The sequence below is a fragment of the Bos javanicus genome, chromosome 27 (assembly GCF_032452875.1).
Source record: "Bos javanicus breed banteng chromosome 27, ARS-OSU_banteng_1.0, whole genome shotgun sequence".
Taxonomy (NCBI): Eukaryota; Metazoa; Chordata; class Mammalia; order Artiodactyla; family Bovidae; genus Bos; species Bos javanicus.
In genome coordinates this window covers 19,664,692-19,683,271 of record NC_083894.1, presented here as the reverse complement: position 1 = coordinate 19,683,271, position 18,580 = coordinate 19,664,692, and the positions used below count along the sequence as shown (strand labels likewise).

The 18,580-nt window shown below is 43.1% G+C and overlaps 2 protein-coding genes and 1 long non-coding RNA gene across 6 annotated transcripts in view; 2 read left to right on the top strand and 1 right to left on the bottom strand.

Annotated features, from left to right (window-relative positions):
• The window catches only part of SLC7A2 (solute carrier family 7 member 2), a 71,833-nt gene extending 65,532 nt beyond the window's left edge, over positions 1–6,301 (top strand). For all 4 annotated transcript variants that reach the window (XM_061404304.1, XM_061404301.1, XM_061404303.1 and 1 more), the window contains exon 12: positions 1,123–6,301. In XM_061404304.1, the coding sequence (XP_061260288.1) occupies positions 1,123–1,322 (200 nt within the window). In that variant the 3' untranslated portion in view covers positions 1,323–6,301. The remainder of the gene's footprint in view (positions 1–1,122) is intronic.
• Positions 6,302–7,339: 1,038 nt separating this feature from the next.
• LOC133239914 (uncharacterized) lies at positions 7,340–11,279 on the bottom strand. Its single transcript, XR_009734030.1, has 2 exons — positions 11,112–11,279; positions 7,340–7,466 (listed from the first exon to the last, which is right to left on the bottom strand). It is a non-coding gene; the product is annotated as an uncharacterized LOC133239914 (long non-coding RNA).
• An 88-nt stretch (positions 11,280–11,367) lies between these two features.
• Positions 11,368–18,580, top strand: part of PDGFRL (platelet derived growth factor receptor like) — a 74,672-nt gene continuing 67,459 nt past the window's right edge. The window contains exon 1 of the mRNA XM_061404308.1: positions 11,368–11,585. Within this exon, the coding sequence (XP_061260292.1) occupies positions 11,531–11,585 (55 nt within the window). The 5' untranslated portion in view covers positions 11,368–11,530. The remainder of the gene's footprint in view (positions 11,586–18,580) is intronic.

The window sequence follows — 18,580 nt, the reverse complement described above, 5'->3', positions numbered from 1 at the left end:
TATTGATATTTCTCCCGGCAATCTTGATTCCAGCTTGTGCTTCTTCCAGCCCAGCATTTCTCATGATGTACTCTGCATATAAGTTAAATAAGCAGAGTGACAATATACAGCCTTGACGTACTCCTTTTCCTATTTGGAACCAGTCTGTTGTTCCATGTCCAGTTCTAACTGTTGCTTCCTGACGTGCATACGGGTCTCTCAAGAGGCAGGTCAGGTGGTCTGGTGTTCCCATCGCTTTCAGAATTTTCCACAGTTTCTTGTGATCCACACAGTCAAAGGCTTTGGCATAGTCAGTAAAGCAGAAACAGATGTTTTTCTGGAACTCTCTCGCCTTTTCAATGATCCAGCGGATGTTGGCAATTTGATCTCTGGTTCCTCTGCCTTTTCTAAAACCAGCTTGAACATCTGGAAGTTCACGGTTCACGTACTGCTGAAGCCTGGCTTGGAGAATTTTGAGCATTACTTTGCTAGCATGTGAGATGAGTGCAGTTGTGCAGTAGTGTGAGCATTCTTTGGCATTGCCTTTCTTTGGGATTGGAATGAAAACTGGCCTTTTCCAGTCCTGTGGCCACTGCTGAGTTTTCCAAATTTGCTGGCATATTGAGTGCAGCACTTTCACAGCATCATCTGTGATTTTGGAGCCCCCAAAAATAAATAGCTCAACTGGAATTTGAAATAGCTCAACTGGTCCACTAGCTTTGTTCATAGTGATGCTTCCTAAGGCCCACTTGACTTCACATTCCAGGATTGCAATATTGCATATACAGATTACACATTAAAAATGAAGACGCACTTTCTACTGGGAAGACATTTGTCAGCGACCTTGCATGGGATATGCTGTACTTGCATTCTGCCCTTCTAAAATAGCACAGAAAGAGAAGGCGCAAAAGATCCTATTATGTTCTATATTAAATTTTCCACATACAGGAGGGGGCATATATATATGTGTGTGTGTGTGTATGTATATATGTGTGTGTATATATACCAGTGGCTGATTTATGTCAGTGTGTGGCAGTGGCCAACACAACATCATAGACCAATTGTCCACCAGTAAAAAAAAATAATTTCCCTGTACAAAGTCATTTTATCACACCAAAAGCTGATTTCTTTTTCCTCTGAAAGGTTTCCTGATTTACTTCGCTTATGGCATTAGACACAGCCTGGAGGGTAATCCAAGGGATGAAGAAGATGATGATGAAGATATGTATTCAGACAACATTAACGCAGCAACAGAAGAAAAATCTGCCATGCAAGATGGTGACCATCACCAAAGAAACCTGAGCTTACCTTTCATTTTCCATGAAAAAACGAGCGAATGCTAGTGCCTGCTGGGACAGAACTGGTCCACAGTCTGCACGTACATCGTCTGCGTGGAGGGATCCATGACGATGTCATCACCACACCAGGTTGCCGTGGATTTGCTGCAGACACAGTTCACCCTAATTTACACTTACTCACGTGAACAGCACCTTCTCTGATGGCGACTCCATCTAGGGAAACCACTCTGAGCTCGCTCCTCCGTGATAAATATCCCCCAGATAGTGGGAATGTGGGCATGTGTGTGCATATGTTTGTATATGTTGTGGAATATCAATGTTAAAAGTTGTTGGTGTCTTAACTCGTATTGCATTGCATTTTTCCAGTGTTGTCATTCATCGGTAGCCTGTACTGCACACACTAAAATGGAGGTGATCGCTGAATAGAAAAGTATCTTGAATGTGCCGGGTGTGGTTGGGGAAATAACTGTCGCTTTTCCTTATTGGACTTTATGTCAAGTTAGACATCCTAAAATTGCATTTACCCATCATTGTGTCTGTCATTGGTCTGGAGTAAGGGGAGGGGTAGGAAATGAGCCTTTTCTGTAACTTATAAATGTCGGCAGTGGGTTTAGCACAGTTTTCTTCTGTGAGGTATGACAGTTTGCTGAAAGTTTAGCCAATCGGAGTGCTTGTGTCTGCACTACCCCGCAGGGCAGGAGCGGCCTTCTGTGTCAGCAGGTGGCAGGCACCCCCTTGAATGGCTGTCTTCTTTGAGACAGTGGTCCTTAAATGTGAGGCCTTCACCTTGTGTGAATGATATCTTCCCCACTCCCCCATTCCGCCCCAGTCCAGTCGGGGTGGAGAGAGGTAGTGTGAGCTCCTAGGGACCCTTTGTGCTGGAAAGTGAAGGTGGTCCCCATGGGCAGGAAGCTCGTGTAAGTGGCAGAGTCAGGAGGATGCATTTGAAGATAGAGTAGTTACGTGCTTGGCTGAGATCCCAAGCACTCCTGTTTTAAGTCACTTAAAATAAGCCAGCAGAACCTCCCAGGTCACATAATTGGTGGAATGATTTATACCTTTTTCCATTAGTTAGTAAATAATCACAGTTCACACGTTATTTAGGGGTTTTTTTTCTAAGCCAGTAGTAAATTCTATCTTTACTACATGCAAAAAGGGTGGGGGGGGCGATGAAGGAATACAAGAAAATTCCCCTGTTCTGATTTTAAAGTGCCTGTTCAGTTATTATAGGGCATTTGGCCCAATTTGAGGGGTTTGGATTTAATTTGCTTCTGATGTTTCTTTTGGAAACATTTAGGGATATTTTTCTTCCTCTATCCCATAAATTGTTCAGCACTTTTAATTTCATTTATTTTTAAATGACCACACTAAAACTACTGATACAAGTTCCAGTATTCTAGAAAAACCCATCAGTGGTTGAGGAATAGAATATTTCAGTTAAATACATGATTATTTAAAACGTCAAGCCAAAAACATTAACCTAATTGAATTAAAGCCATAGAAACACAATAACCTTTATATGAGTAATTTGTTTTTAAATGTATGACTCTCTAATTACTGTATTTCATTTTATAGGGTTATCCAATAAGTGGACTACTTATCTTCGTATGGTTCGCTTCTCATGAATTCTTTTTCTTACAAATAATTACATGGTTCACGAGATGAGCCTAGCACATTATCAAGCCCAGGTGACCAGCTTAATACAAAGGCAAAGAAAACACTGATTTTCCGACAGCTCTTCCAAAAGATCAGCCATTTTATTTTCATCATTAAAAAGCAAGTTTTGATTGTTTAGGAGTTTCTTGTGATGAAAAATCCAGTAAACAGGTAGGAAAGTCTGGGTGCCAGTGTTGTAGCATCTCGGATCTAGAACTCAGAACTAACATTCCACAATTTCCAGGGTGCACATAGTAAAATCTGAGGCCCAGTACTGCATGTTTTACTGGAGAGGAAGAGTTGGCTGTGCAAGAGGCAAAGTATTTCTGCAATCATTACTGTGGGCCTAATCCTAGATCTTTGCTGTTACTGCAGCATTCTGAGAAGCACTTTGATTCGGTAATCAGGCCCTTCACGTGGGAATATGAAGAGTTAATTTCACGTGTGAATATTAAACCTTTTACTGAGCACAATCAAGAAATTTATTTAGAACATGACAGGCAGCTTAAACTATTATGCCCACTGTGTTCAATTAGGAGCAGAATTGAGTTAAAAATAATTTTTCCACCTTGAAACACTTTACAAACACAATTGTCTATGAAAGATGCTTTGTTTGTGACTATCCTTTTTTTCTGTGAAAACTCAAATATCTGTTCATATGTATGTGTGAGTGTATATGTTAATATATACACGTGTATATATGTGTGTTTGTGTGTTTCAAATGTTGGTGTTTAAGTCAGCTGGGTTTATGATGGGCTTTGGAAATGATCCTGTTGTCTAGATTTTAAAAACCCAACTGACAGAGAAAAAATGTTTTGTATTGATAGGTATGCTTATGCAAAATGTTTAGGTTTTAAACTATTCTGAAATATATGGCAATTTTTTATGTATAATATTTTCTATAGATAGATTCTTTCAGAAAGATATATTTATAATGTTTCTAATATGAAATCACTGAAGTCTAGTACATTAGGTGCTTTATGATCTGAAATGCGGTGGGGTGGGGGCATTAGGGAATTTCTGTTTACTTTTTTCTGCTATGCCTTTTCTGACATTTCTGTCTTGGTTTGTGCTTTTTAAGAAAAAGTCAGTACTACCAGGTCTTTTTCTGTCTGTCTGTTACTACATTTGAATTCACTACCTTTTGAACAAAATGTTTTTGCTTTCTTAGGATTGCCAAAATGTTCTGTGTAGATTTTACTAGTAATCAGAAACACTTATATAGACTTCTTTCCAGAAATTAAAAAAAATACATATGCATTCTCTTAATTGTGATTGATTTGCACTAGGAAATCTGCTCTCTGAACATTTTCAGTGAGAAACTTCTTATAATAGCACTTTTATTTTATACTCTAATGATTTGTGAATAACGATACAAAGGCCATACCGACCCTACATTTAACAAGGTAGTTATGCAAGTCCAAATTTTGAAACTATTTAAACTACTTATATTAGAACTTTTGATATATACTGAAATACAAATTATTGCTTAACTAATGTAATTTTCCCCACAGACGAATATCTGGAAAAGTGAGACCAAAACATCATTTGGGATATATACATTAATGAAAAACTAATGTTGTATCTATAAAACCTTCTGTTGTCAGCCACACTTGATAGAAAATATGTTTCAGAATTATCTGTTTCCTTTAAAAGACAAGACCCTAATCTTCTTTTAATTTTTCTGAATAAAGGATTTTTTAAACTTTAAAATTTCAAATAATAAATTTAAAATATTTTCTAAGTCCTGAGTATGTTACAGTCTTTTGAATTAGAAATTATATTTACCAAATTATTTTCTAAATGTATTTAACTGTTTAGCAGGGAGAATAAGGAAGAGTAATCGCCCACCAAGGCTGATAATGCTGGAGGGACTAGATTAGTCTGAGCTCCTTTTCCTCTTAGATCAGCATATTCTGAGATTATAAACCTCAGACGCAATTGTGCCAAGATTCCAACTCTTCCTTCCCTGTGATGTTGCCCGTGATGTTCTGTGCCTGGGTATCTGCTGATATGCTTCAAGTGACAGTAGAATTCAAACCAAAAATATGAATACAATGTCCCACCTGATTTTAAAGGATTGGGTTTAGAGTGTGCATCAGGAAATAATATACACGTGCTTTGTGTGAATGTCTTGTGGGGGTGTTATTAGCTTGTTTTGGGGGCTTGTTTTTGATTTTTGACTAGTGCCAAAGTAGTGCCTTCTCTCTACATTTTCTACCTAACATTTTCTAGCTTGTTCTAAAATATCAAGGGAAGAAGTACCAAAGTTCACGTAGGAACTAATGCCAGCACAGATCATTGATTTTCAGACACATAGATGTGTGAAAATAACATTGTTTGACTTCATTGTTTAGCCGAGTTTCTTTTTTTATCTCCTTGTATAATTATATTTAAACATTTTTAATGGCTTTCTGGTTTATGAATTTTGAAAGGCCAGATCTACTGTTGTTGTGGTTGTTGGTTTAGGGGTTGGTTTTTGTAACATTCGTTATTGTTTTTATGTACGCAGTTTAGTCTTGTTCATTTCAAATGCATTTTGTTACGGCTCAACCCAGTCGGCAACCCTGGGAGCAGCACTGTTGTAGCTTTTATGCACCTTAGCTGAAGCCACTGCCACTATCTCTGGCTTTCAAGAGCCTTCAGTGACCACTGGCAGCAGCTCCATGGGGATCATAGCCAGGACCGTGGGTCAGGCAGGCTGCAAAGTGTGAGTGTCTATAGCTACCTTTGTTGGGGAGTCTTGGATGACAGGGTAGGACATGAAGTGAAAAACTAAGGTAGTTTGGGGTCCTTCGTTTCAGCTCCGAACATCCCATGAGTACAAGGTAAATGATAAGGACCAAGGACCCTCTCCGACTCACGGGAAGGATGGCTGCTCCCTGGAATGCACCATAGGCCCTGGCCCCTGCACTTTCCGTGCCAGCACCATCATCCTTGCGGGGGAAAGTACACGTGCCATGGCTCCGTTGGTAAAGAACCTTGTATTGCCAGCGTGGCAGGTTTCTCTGGCCCGTGCCTGGTTAACAGGCTCTGCTTCATCTTTGGTATCCATTTGTTTCATTGTTTTCTTCTGTTATCATTGTACTTAATAGAAACCGTTGATAGGGCCTAAAACTCTACCAAAATTCTATGTCTGTAAAAACCAAAAGATACTTTGGTCTTACTCAAATACAGAGATTTTTTGTGTGTGTGTACGATTGTAGATAATTCTAAATTTACATGTTTTTGATGATAATCAGTGTTCCTTTTTGCTTATAACGTTGGATTATTTTTTAGAATTTGTAATAAATAAAAACTGCTGCTTTACCACTGTAACATGTGCTTTCTAACCATGTATTTTTAAAATAAATTTTAATATGACTTATCATAGTGTTGTATGCATATGTATCATACCTACCAAAAGCTTACATTTCACACTTACCAAATTTAAACTGCTTTTTTATTTAGGCCACTTTAGAGCTCAGAAATATAGTACAATCTAAATGGAAACAATTATGTTGTTAAGAATACTCACGGGGCAGCCTACTACTGTACAACTTCCAAGTCGTATAAGAGACGTCCTTCACTGTACTCAGTCTTCATGACACATTCCAAACACCGGTTGCTCCTGAAGCATGCCACCCCAGGACCACACATCTGACGTCCTACCAATTCAACTGCCATTTATTTAATGGACCAGTCTCTTTGACATTGCTTTTGTCTGCAAGAAGCTCGTTATGCTCCTGACCAAATCATAGCTTTCAGTAACTGGTAATCAGTTATCTATAACTAACAGAAGTTTTGTACTGTATAGTGAATAAATATTTATCAACTTCAGCCCTCTTTACCCTTTGATGGGGAGGGAGGAGTCAGTTTTCTGAAATAGTTTCAAGTTAGTTAAAATTGCAAATCTCCTAAATTATCTTCTTTAATTTTGAAATGCCATTGTATATAGACTTTTAATTCCTGTTGGTTTTTTTTTTTTTTCCATAAATGGAAGGGAACACCCACCATGTTGAATTAAACTTGAGTATGAATTTAGCCTGCCTTGAAAACCAAGCTAAAACAGCAACGTATTTTCCAAATGTAAGTCTAAAATCTAATTTATCTGTTATTTATTGTTGGCTTGATTAGCACTGGTAAGTAGGTTTTGAGGCCCCCCCTCTGTGCTGGCACTGTGGAATCGTGTGAAGGGAGGGTCAGCAAGGTTGGCGTCTTCTGAGGTCCAGACCCTCAGCTTGTAGATGGCCGTCTTCTCCCTGAATCTTCACGTGATCTTCCCTCTGTGTGTGTGTCTATGTCCAAGTTCCCGCTTCTTATAAATAAGAATTCCAAAATTATTGTCCTAATACCACCATTAAACAATTATATAATGGGAACATAAAAATAGACTTGAACAAATGGAATGATATATAACATTATGACACATTCTGGGATAGGATGATTTAATATTGTAAATTTGAGCATTCTTCTCCCAAATAAAATCTCTATGCTGTCATAATCACAACACAAAGTTTTTATGGAAGTTGACAAGGTGATTTCAAACTCCATCTGGAAGAGAAAATGTATAATCATAGTTAACAGGAAATCAATGATGGGGGCATCCCTTGCCCAAACAAATAACAAAATATACTATAAATCCATCAGGAAGCTTCCACAAGCTTCTTATCCTCATCCATCAGAGGGCAGACAGAATGAAAACCACAATCACAGAAAACTAACCAAACTGATCACATGGGCCACAGCCTTGTCTAACTCAATGAAACTATGAGCCATGCCGTGTAGGACCACCTAAGACGGGTCATGGTGGAGAATTCTAACAAAATGTGGTCCACTGGGGAAGGGAATGGCAAACCACTTCAGTATTCTTGCCTTGAGAACCCCATGAACAGTAGGAAAAGCCAAAAAGATAGGATACTGAGAGATGAACTCCCCAGGTCGGTAGGTGCTCAATATGCTACTGGAGACAAGTGGAGAAATAACTCCAGAAAAAATAAGGAGACGGAGCCAAAGCAAAAACAGTGCCCAGTTTGTGGATGTGACTGTTGATGGAAGTAAAGTCCAATGCTGTAAAGAACAATATTGCATTGGAACCGTGAATGTTAGGTCTGTGAATCAAGGTAAATTGGACCTGGTCAAAAAGGAGATGGCAAGAGTGAACACTGACATTTTAAAATGGACTGGAATGGGTGAATTTAACTCAGATGACCATTATATCTACTATTGTGGACAAGAATCCCTTAGAAGAAATGGAGTAGCCCTCATAGTCAGCAAAAGAATTCAAAATGCAGTACTTGGGTGCAATCTCAAAAATGACATAATGATCTCTGTTCATTTCCAAGGCAACCATTCAATATCACAGTAATCCAGGTCTATGCCCCAACCGCTAATGCCAAGGAAGCTCAAGTTGAATGGTTCTATGAGGACCTATAAGACCTAGAACTAACACCAAAAAAAGATGTCCTTTTCATCATAGGGGATTGGAATACAAAAGTAACAAGTCAAGAGATATCTGGAATAACAGGCAAGTTTGGCCTTGGAGTACAGAATGAGGCAGGGCAAAGGCTAACAGAGTTTTGCCAAGAGAATGCATTGGTTATAGCAAACACCCTCTTCCAAAAACACAAGAGACGAAGTTACATGTGGACATCACCAGATGGCCAACACTGAAATCAGATTGATTATATTCTTTGTAGCCAAAGATGGAGAAGCTCTATACAGTCAACAAAAACAAGACGGGGAGCTGACTGTGGCTCAGATCATGAACTCCTTATTGCCAAATTTAGACTTAAACTGAAGAAAGTAGGGAAAACCACTAGACCATTCAGGTATGGTCTAAATCAAATCCCTTATGATTATACAGTGGAAGTGACAAATAGATTCAAGAGATTAGATCTGTTAGAGTTCCTGAAGAACTATGGAGAGAGGTTTGTGACATTGTACAGGAGGCAGTGATCAAAACCATCCCCAAGAAAAAGAAATGCAAAAAGGCAAAATTGAAAGGCAAAATGGTTGTCTGAGGAAGCCTTACAAATAGCTGAGAAGGAAGAGAAGTGAAGGGCAGAGAAGAAGAGGAAAGATATACCCATCTGAATGCAGAGTTCCAAAGACTAGCAAGGAGAAATAAGAAAGCCTTCCTCAGTGATCAATGCAAAGAAATAGAGGAAAATGATAGAATGGGAAAGACTAGAGATCTCTTCAAGAAAATTAGAGATACCAAGGGAACATTTCATGCAAAGATGGGCACAATAAAGGACAGAAATGGTATGGACCTAAGAGAAGCAGAAGATATGTTGTCAGGAAGTTTGGAAAACTCAGCAGTGGCCACAGGACTGGAAATGGTCAGTTTTCATTCCAATCCCAAGGAAAGGCAATGCCAAATAATGTTCAAACTACCACACAGTTGCACTCATTTCCCATGCTAGCAAAGTAATGCTGAAAATTCACCAAGCTAGTCTTCAACAGTACATGAACCAAACCAAGAACTTCCAAATGTTCAAGCTGGATTTAGAAAAGGCAGAGGAACCAGAGATCAAATTGTCAACATCCATTGGATCATAGAAAAAGCAAGAGAATTCCAGAAAAAGCATCTACTTCTGCTTCATCGACTACACCAAAGCCTTTGCCTGTGTGGATCACAACAGACCAACAGACCGTGTTTTCCCTTTTTTTTCATGGAATGGGTTGCAATTCTGTCTATCTGTTGCCTCCCCATCACCTTAGCTGTCTGCTGTCAAGCCTATCAGGGAAGTCACAAAGTTCTCGCCTCCAATTTTCTGAGCTTGAGAGGAGAGACTTTGGGGGCAGCCCAGCCCTGTTGAAAAGCTTTCACAAGTAGTGATTTCAACAGTGCTTTGTAAGTAACAGGTAGAGTGCAGGTTCAAGTTTGACTTTGGGCTGCCTTGTCTATAAAATGGGGCTGATACTAACCACACAGCGTCCCTGGTTGGGTGGTTGTTGATATGAGCAACAAGAAATGTGTGGTGAGGTTTCTATGCTCTGTGTGGAGCGTGGTGTGCTCCTAACAAATATGATTTTCCAGAAATTGATGGTAGAGTACAAAATTCAGTAAGACATATTTCCTGCCCTTGAACTCAGGAAAAAGCAGGTGAAAGAGGTGAAGCCGGATTCACAGCTCAATCGTGCATTTTGTCTTGGCTGCTATGATATCACAAAGGATTCACACTGGGGAAGTGCTTGGCCCAGCCAGGAGGAGGTAGGGTCTGAGCCGAGCCTTGTAGGATGAGTGGTGAGAGGGCTGGCAGGTGGTAGAACAAGGAAGGGGACTTTGGGGGGCCAAAGGGGAAGCAGAAGCCTTGGTGCCCCCCTCCCACCCTACTGGCTGGCCCGAGGGTGCTGGGAGCACGCTGTTTGCATGGCAAGCAGGCCAGGGAGCAGTGGGTGCTGAGAGAGAGAGCTGGAGAGGCCTGACCGGGCATAAGAGGTCTGGAGAGCCTTTGGAGGGGGTTAGTTGGGTTAGTGTGTGTGTGTGTGTGTGTGTGTGTGTGTGTGTGTGTGTGTGTTTAGAATTGTATTTGGAGATCAGTCTAATAGCTGGAGGAAGTATGGACTGAGGGGCAAGACAGAGAGGCAGGGAGACCAGATAGGAGGCTGTGGCCACTTGCTGGTGACACATGGTAACGCTGTGAGCTGGGGCAGAGAAGGAGGGATGATGGCCAAGAAGGGCGGCCTTGGTGCAGTCAGTAGGGCGATGAAGCAGGCCTGGGAGGGCATGGAGTGAGGGAAGGAGGTGGAGCCGGAACCCCAGGCTCCAGCCCAGAGTGATGAGCCAGTGGTCAACTTCTCAGAGTCCCGCGGGAGGCCCTGGTGCTGTTACTTGGATCTCTTTTCTGGCACAGTTCCTCCTGAACACCTAGTTGAGTCTTCTGTAGGGCAGTGGGGCTTCTGCTGCGTAAGAGAGGAAGGAGAAGTTTCTCCAAACCCTCCAGCAGAACCCCGGGGAAGCAGCTGGCCTGCCATGGGACCCTCTGAAGGCAGAGCAGCCTCCCCCCTGTGAGTCCCAGGGGGCTGCCAGGTCTCAGCTGCAAGGGAGGCTCGAGTCCAGCAGGTACAGGGCTGGGTGCGGAGTTGGGACTTCCGAGGGCGATGGTCTTATTGGTGAGCGCACGGAAGAGACTTGCTGGGAATGAAGAAATATATGCAGGGGGCATTTTTTACAGAGCATCACGGCCATACCGAGCTGGTGGGACAGCGCTGGTGACATCTGGACAATTCTGGTTAGATGAGACACCGCAGGATTACGCCGAGCCTTCTCGAAGTTGGTAAACTTGCTAAAACGCGCGGGGACCTCGAACTGGCCGAGTGACTTGTAATTGACATTTCGCTCTCAGCCTCGGGAAAAAGCGCAGAGCTTCACGGCTCCACCAGGGGGCAGAAGAGGTCACATTACACAGATAGAGAATTTAAAAAAAAATCCCCAAACTTTTTCCTAAAATTTGTGTTCTTCCTCCTGAAACCGAATCCTCCAGCTGCGGCGTCCCAGGCGCCCGCCCCTCGCCCGCCCGTCTCCTGGCGTCCCTGCCCTCACCCTACGCTGTCCGCGCGCCTCCAACCCGCAGTCCCCAGCGCCTCCGCCGCGACCCCTCGCCCTGAAGATGAAGATTTGGTTGCTGCTGGGTCTTCTGCTGATGCATGAAGCCCTGGAGGATGGTGAGTGGCTCTGGGTGGGCGGCATCCCGGCTTATGCCCTGACTTTTCCCCGGGTCCCCTATCCCCCGTCGTCCTGCAGGTCTTCCTCCCGGCTCAGGAGTCACTTCCTGCCCCGTGCACCTGCCCCCCTCCTAGGAGGATCCCCTTACCTCCCTCTCCTCACTCCCCTCGGAACCCCTGGAACAGTGGCAGCTGGCCCGACCCCTTAGAATCCCAGCCAGAATGGCTCCAGCGCTGCTGAAAAGCCCCGGGCAGCCGGGAAAACTGAATATCCCCGGGCAGCGCCTGGTCCAGCCCCCAGTGTCAACGTGTCGGTCTGGGAGGTGGCGCAGGGCGGCTGATCGCTTCCAGCGCGCGCGCGCGCGTGCAGCGTTTGCCCCGGGGTTTTTTGCTGGTGAGGCGGGGTGCCACCCAAGCTGAGCCTTTTGCAAAAATCGAAGGGTCTTCCTCCCCCATCTGCAGCCCTAGATGTGTTTCCTATACCAACAGGAGCTTAAATCCTGCAAGATATGCCTAAGTTTTACAACATATTTCTGGGTATCAAACCTTTTCCCAAACTTCTCAAAAACCCACAACTGTTATGCTTTTGATCTGATTGGCGGGGAGGGGATGAATCAAATGGGTTTTTGGACAATATGGGGGTCCTTGTGCCACTGCACTTTTTTGAATGTGTGCCTGTTCTGAGCCCACCCTGTTGTGTGGACCCACAACTACAGGGCCAGACTGTGTGTGTGCATTATTGGGAAAGATTGAAGGCAAGAGGAGAGGGGAGGACAGAGAATGAGATGGTTGGATGATATCACCGACTTGATGGACATGAGTTTGAGCAAGCCCCAGGAGTTGGTGATGGACAGGGAAGCCTGCTGCGCTGCGGTCCTTGGGGTCGCAGAGTCAGACAGGCCTGAGGCATTGAACAAACTGAACTGATTGTTCTGTTTCTCCATCTGTTATCTATGGTTCTGTTGGCATTTAATTGTTTGGGGAGGTCTGTTGTTTTTTCATTGGAGTTCATTGCATCTGGTACATCCTGGTATCCTGAAATTTCCCTTGGAATTCTGCTCTGCAAGTCACTATTTTTGCTAGTTTGGGTTGAAAAGCAGCTTTTACGGTTATGCAACCTTCGGCTGGAGCCAGCTCACCCTAGCTCACATTTTATCCACTACTCAGTCCAGACCAATTCCTTTCTTTCCCCGTGACACTAGAAACATTTGCCAGAAAATACCACACTTTGGTTTGCAAAGTCTAAAATGGTTGTGGACTTGAAGTTGAATGTGAAGCTCCTTAAGCCTAGAGCCTGGCTGGATAAAGAGTAGGCAGAGCTTCTCTTCGGGGGTGGGGCAGGGGTGGGAGAGCAAGTCCTCTTTGCCTACGGATCAGTTGGCTTGAGTAAAATGTAATATTAAATTGCTCCTGCCAGGTCCTTGCCTGTGATCCCTGAAGCGATGGGAATGCAGTATTTGGTATCACTTTTTGAATAGGGCAAGAGATGGTCAGACAAAATAATTTCAAATGGCCCATTCATTGGGTTACAAGTTCACCCAAAATGGCTGCTGCAGAGGTTCAGGAGGCTGGGTCAGCCACTGGTTCCTGAATCTGTCCTGGCTAGGGCGTGCCCAGACCATGATTACAAATAGCTGCTTGAATCTGTTAGCATCCGTTTAAGTCAAATATAACTCATGCAAACAATATAGATTTATGAGATAATCAGAAAAAAATGGCACACAGACTGAATATTTTATAAGAAATAATTGATAGATTTTAGGTGTGATGATAGCATGGTGGCTTTGCTTTTAAAAATATAGTATAAACTACTTATGAATAAAATGTTGAACACATTATTTTTAGGGAGTCCAGGGAAAGATTTATTTTTCGATTTGTAATATGAAGGCATATATGTATACAAAGAGGAAATGTAAAATAGTGTATAATCTGATGATTTCACTTCTGTTTGGTGTCTTTGTTTTCCATCTTTCTGCATGAGAACTGAATGAATTTCACCTGTTTCTAGACAGGAGCGTTTAGCTATCCCTGTTTTAAAGTACTAGTATTTGTCATGCCATAGAAATGTCATTAGTCTTGGCTCAAGGAAAAAACTGACCAAATTCCTGAAAATATGGACTGTGAAAAATATTAATGTGCCATTTCACTTCTTGAAAATAAAATACAAGTCAGTAAATATTTCAATATAGTGATTTCTATGTTAATGAGTAATTTTTGTTAATCATAAAAATCTGGAAAGCATAGAGATACATAGAAGAGAAAAAATGTATCATTTCTTTTTTTTTTTTTTTTTTGGCTTTCCCCCCCTATTTTAATGTATATGTACATTGTTGTTTTTTAGTCACTAAGTCGTGTCTGACTTTTGTGACCCCATGGACTGTAGCGCACCAGGCTCCTCTGTCCATGGGATTTCCCAGGCAAGAATACTGGAGTGGGTTGCCATTCCTTCCTCCAGGGGATCTTCCCGACCCAGGGATCGAACCCAGGTCTCCTGCGTTGGTCCTTTAATTTTGAACACACAATTAGAAAAGTAAGTCTGCTTCTGTAAAGTATGTAAATTTCTCTAAACCTTTATGTTGTCTAAAGTTTGAGTTATCGTGAGGCTGGCTGGGACCAGGGAAAGGTCCCTGAGAGTAGCCTCGGCGGGCAGTCCTTCTGGTGCCAGCCTCTGATTGACGGGTCGGGGTATGGTGCATTACTGGGTCAACCCAAAGTACAAGCTGCAGGCACGGGCCCTTGACTCAGCTTCTCCCACCGCCTTTCGGTGTGGTTCATCACTTCTAGGAGAGGCTTCCAATAGTAAAAGGATTCCCTGTAAGCGTTTAGTGGGTGTACATCTGCTCTAACCCAGCTAGGTTGGCCTGGCCTAATTCTAAAATGCTTTAGGGACTTCCCTGGTGGTCCAAAGCTTGCGACTCCCCTTCCATTGCAGGGGGTGAGGGTTCTATCCAAGATCAGAGAGCCAAGATCCCACATGCCTCGGGGCCATAAGAATAGCCAAAGCATAAAACAGCAGCAATATTGTAACTAATTCAATAGACTTTAAAAAATAATGAGAAACTTTTTAAACACTTAAAATTTTTAGAAGTAATATTATTTCTTCTCATGAAGACTAGGAGCTGGAAGGGTGTGTCACTTTCGTAACATCGAAAGTGAGGCATGAAACAGTTAGATAACAGCCCAAGATTTTACTGAGAGCCAGATGTGGCTCACCACACCCCATCTTCCGTATTTATATGGAATACGTGTCATAGTGTTTGTTGATATGGTGCTGCTATTTTTACATTAAAGAGTACAAGATCACAGGTACTTAGCAACTTTTGATACTGCATATTTTATCCAATGTTGGGAGCAAATAATGAAGTATAAATATTATAAAAAATATGCAGTTTGTCAATCTCATGCCAGACCCTCGATTGATTCTAATTAGATCTTCAGTCTAACGTGGGTTTATTTTTGGTCCTGTGAAGGTTCTCTTTCTGAGAAAACTAAAGAGATTCTTTATAATGTGAGGGCAGTACAGCCAGGTCTCTAAGAAAGTTAGGGGGCCAACACTGACAATGATTATCTAACCAGGACTCTATCACTTTTGTGACTCAGTTTATTCCTTGGGAAAAGAGTAAAATCTAGTTCAAAAAGCCTTACAATGAAAAAAGAATCATAAAAATTCTCATTGTTTATGAGTGCAAATAATGAATGTTTTGAAGCATTTAGGATCTTAGCCTACATGTTTAACATCCAAAGTCATCTCTGATCCTTAGAGATAAAAAAGAGATAAGTTTAATTTTCTTTATCATGACTCTAAGTGAATGGACATTCCTCATACTTTGTGCACCCTTATTTTTAAAAAAAAATAAAAAAACTTTTTATTTTGTATTAAGGTATAGTCAATTAACAATGTTGTGGTAGTTTCAGGCAGACAGCAAAGGGACTCAGCCATACGTATCCATGTATCCATTCTCCCAAATTCCCCTCCCAGCCCGGTTGCCATATAACATTGAGCAGCGTTCCCTGTGCTATGCAGTAGGACCTTGTTGGTTATCCATTTTAAATACAGCAGTGTGTTGTACACCTTTCTATTAAAATCATTCTTTTGGGTGTTTATTTATGGATCTGTTTCTCTGATGTGATAAACTCGTTGAGGTCAGGGAAAAGAAAGAGAGAAGTTTGGGGGCCATGCAGTGCGCCGGCCAGAGCAGCAGGAGGAGCTCGGGGATGGATGGCTGTCCCTGGGCAAGGCTGTGAAGCCTTTACCTAGTGGGGCTCATTGTCTGATGGAGTGGATGGGTAATGAAGAAAAGGCAACATTGCAGGAGCCGACAGTGGATGTTAAGAATCAGCGATCAGGGTGTTTTAGCTTCCTAGACTTGCTGTACCAGAGCACAAACTAACATATTCCAAGTTCATTCTCACCCAGTTCTAGGGGCTGGAAGTCTGAAATCAGGGTGCCAGCAGGGCCATGCTGCCCCCGAGACCCTGGGTCAAAGCCTCCCTTGCCTCTGCTGAGCTTTGGCTGCGGCCGGTGATCCTTAGTGTTCCTTGGCTTGCAGCCACGTCACCCTAACCTCTGCTTCTGTTGTCACATGGCCATCCTGTCCCTCGGCGTGTCTTCGTCTGGCATTGTCCTCTGTGTGTGGGTCTCTTCTTCTAAGAACACTGACATTTTGGATTAGATTTTTGGCCCTAATGACCTCATCTTAATTGATGATGTCTGCAAAGATCCTACTGCCTAATAAGGTCACATTTACTGGTACCGGGGGTTAGGACTTCAATTTTATCTTTCTGGGGACACAGTTCACCCTGTAAGATGAGGGAAGAGGATGCGCAGGGATGAGGAGGGCAGTGTGGGTAGGAGGGTCAGAGGCCGGCTGAGAGAGCGGAAGCAGGGGCTGCACGTCTGAAAGAGCCCTGAAGCCAAGGGAGTGGGTGTCCCGGTGGTTCGTGTGGCTGAAGGACTTGAGGTGTAAACCGCCTTATAGGGCTTTATTCTAAATTAGATGCAAGTCACTGGAGGGTCTCCAGCAGAGCATTTATGGTCTAATTTATATTTCCAAAGGTTAGCATGCTTAGATAGAAGTCAGGAACTTGCATAGGGGCTGTTTTAATAGTCTAGGTGAGAGTGACTTGAAACAGGGTGGTTGCCATGGATGCAGGGAGGAGAACCTGGGTTTGGGGTCTATCCTGAGGGCAAAGCCCAGAGGATTCACTGCTGGAATGGAGGTGGCTTTGGACAGAAAGAAGAGAATCGTGTGTGACTCAGAGTTTTACATCCTGAGCCACTGGGTGAGTAGAGCTGCCATTTACCGATAAAGGCACACTGGCGGAGGAGCCAATTTGAAACGGCATCTGGAGTTCAGTGCGGACATGTCCAGCTTGAGACACCTTTTACCTTCCGAGTGGCAGTGCGGAGTAAGCAATGGAATATTCAGATCTGGGTTTAGAGGCGAAGTGAGGACAGGAACAAGGAAACTCTCAGCATAGGAATGCTTTTAGTGCCAAGGGGACCGGGTGAGGCTGCTTAGAGATGGAGTGTCATTAGAGATGGGGAGGAGTTGTGAGGGTTCAGCCCTTTAGACTCAGATCAGGCTGAAAAGGAGGATGAGTGAGTCTGCCAGACAGAGAAGCAAGACAGCGCCATGTCCTGGGAGCCCAGCAAATAGAGTGTTCAAGAGAGACTGCTCATTTTGTATTACATATAAATATAGGATCATTATGTTGTATACTGCAAACTAATGGAGCTTCCCTGGTGGCTCAGTTGGTAAAGAATCCACCTGCAGTGCAGGAGACCTGGGTTTGATCCCTTGGTCAGGAAGGGAATGGCAACCCACTCAGTATTCTTGCCTGGGAAGTCCCATGGACAGAGGAGCCTGGTGGGCTACAGCCCATGGTGTCACAAGAGTCAGACACGACTTAGTGACTACCACCTCAAACTAATACTCTCAATTGAGCTGTCAATTACATCTCATTTTCAAAAGTGGGATAAACTGTGTTCTAATGGATGCTCTGAAGAAAACATGTTTTGAGCTAAGGTTTTTTTATCCTGAAATAGAAGCATCTAATTCTTAGAAGTTGCTCTTTTAAGAAAGCGGTACTTTAAGCAATGATCTGGAGGGTATTTTGGAGTGGGATTCCAGACAGGGTAAGAAAAAGAGGCTCTCACGGTTCTACATTTTCATCTCCATACTGTCATTGCCTTCTCAACTGCTCAGATTTGTTCTTGGAAAAGTATATGTGTGCCTATGGGGTGTTTCATGGGGAATGGCAGAATGACAGTGGGGTACTCAGTTGATACAGCTGGTTGGGGGAGCCCCTCAGCTACCCAGCAGATTTATCGTGTGGAGGTTTGGGTACTGCTCTTGGGTCAGATCTTCCAGCCCGTGGGGAGAGAGAAGTGAACAGTGACAGGTCTTTCATGTGAATGGCTGTGTCTACATGACTCCATGTCAGGGATTCTTCTAAAGAATTTATTTTCTCCTCTCAGACAATCTGATCAAATTAGAGGTTAATAGTCAGGTCACCTTCACTGAATAAGCTTTGATGGCAATCAGTCCTCAGCAAATGCTGAAGAGCTACGGTCCTTTGTCCTGCGTCCCTCTGGCTGTGCAACGCTCATTCATTTTGGAGACTGTGTTGACCAGCGTCTCTTCACTCAGGGATTGAAATGTATGCCTTGGAAAAGCATCCCCAGCCCTTCCAGAAGGGTTGTGCCCTCATCCCGGGCATCGGGTTCTGTTTGACTTGGAACTCCTTGTCAAAGCCCAGGACCTAACAAACAAAGAAACCACTTAGCAGTGCTGTGCGTGCGATTCATGCAAATAAAGCGAAATGCTAATCTCAAGTGAACTGAAAGCCACAACACGAACCAGAGAAGACGCAAGACCTGGTTTTTCACTGACTTCTTAGTAACCTGCGGTTAGCCGCTTGGCGTTGGTGAGCTCAATTTTTTCACCTGTAAGTTATGGAAAATGGTGAGCTTCTCTGCCTCCATCACAAGC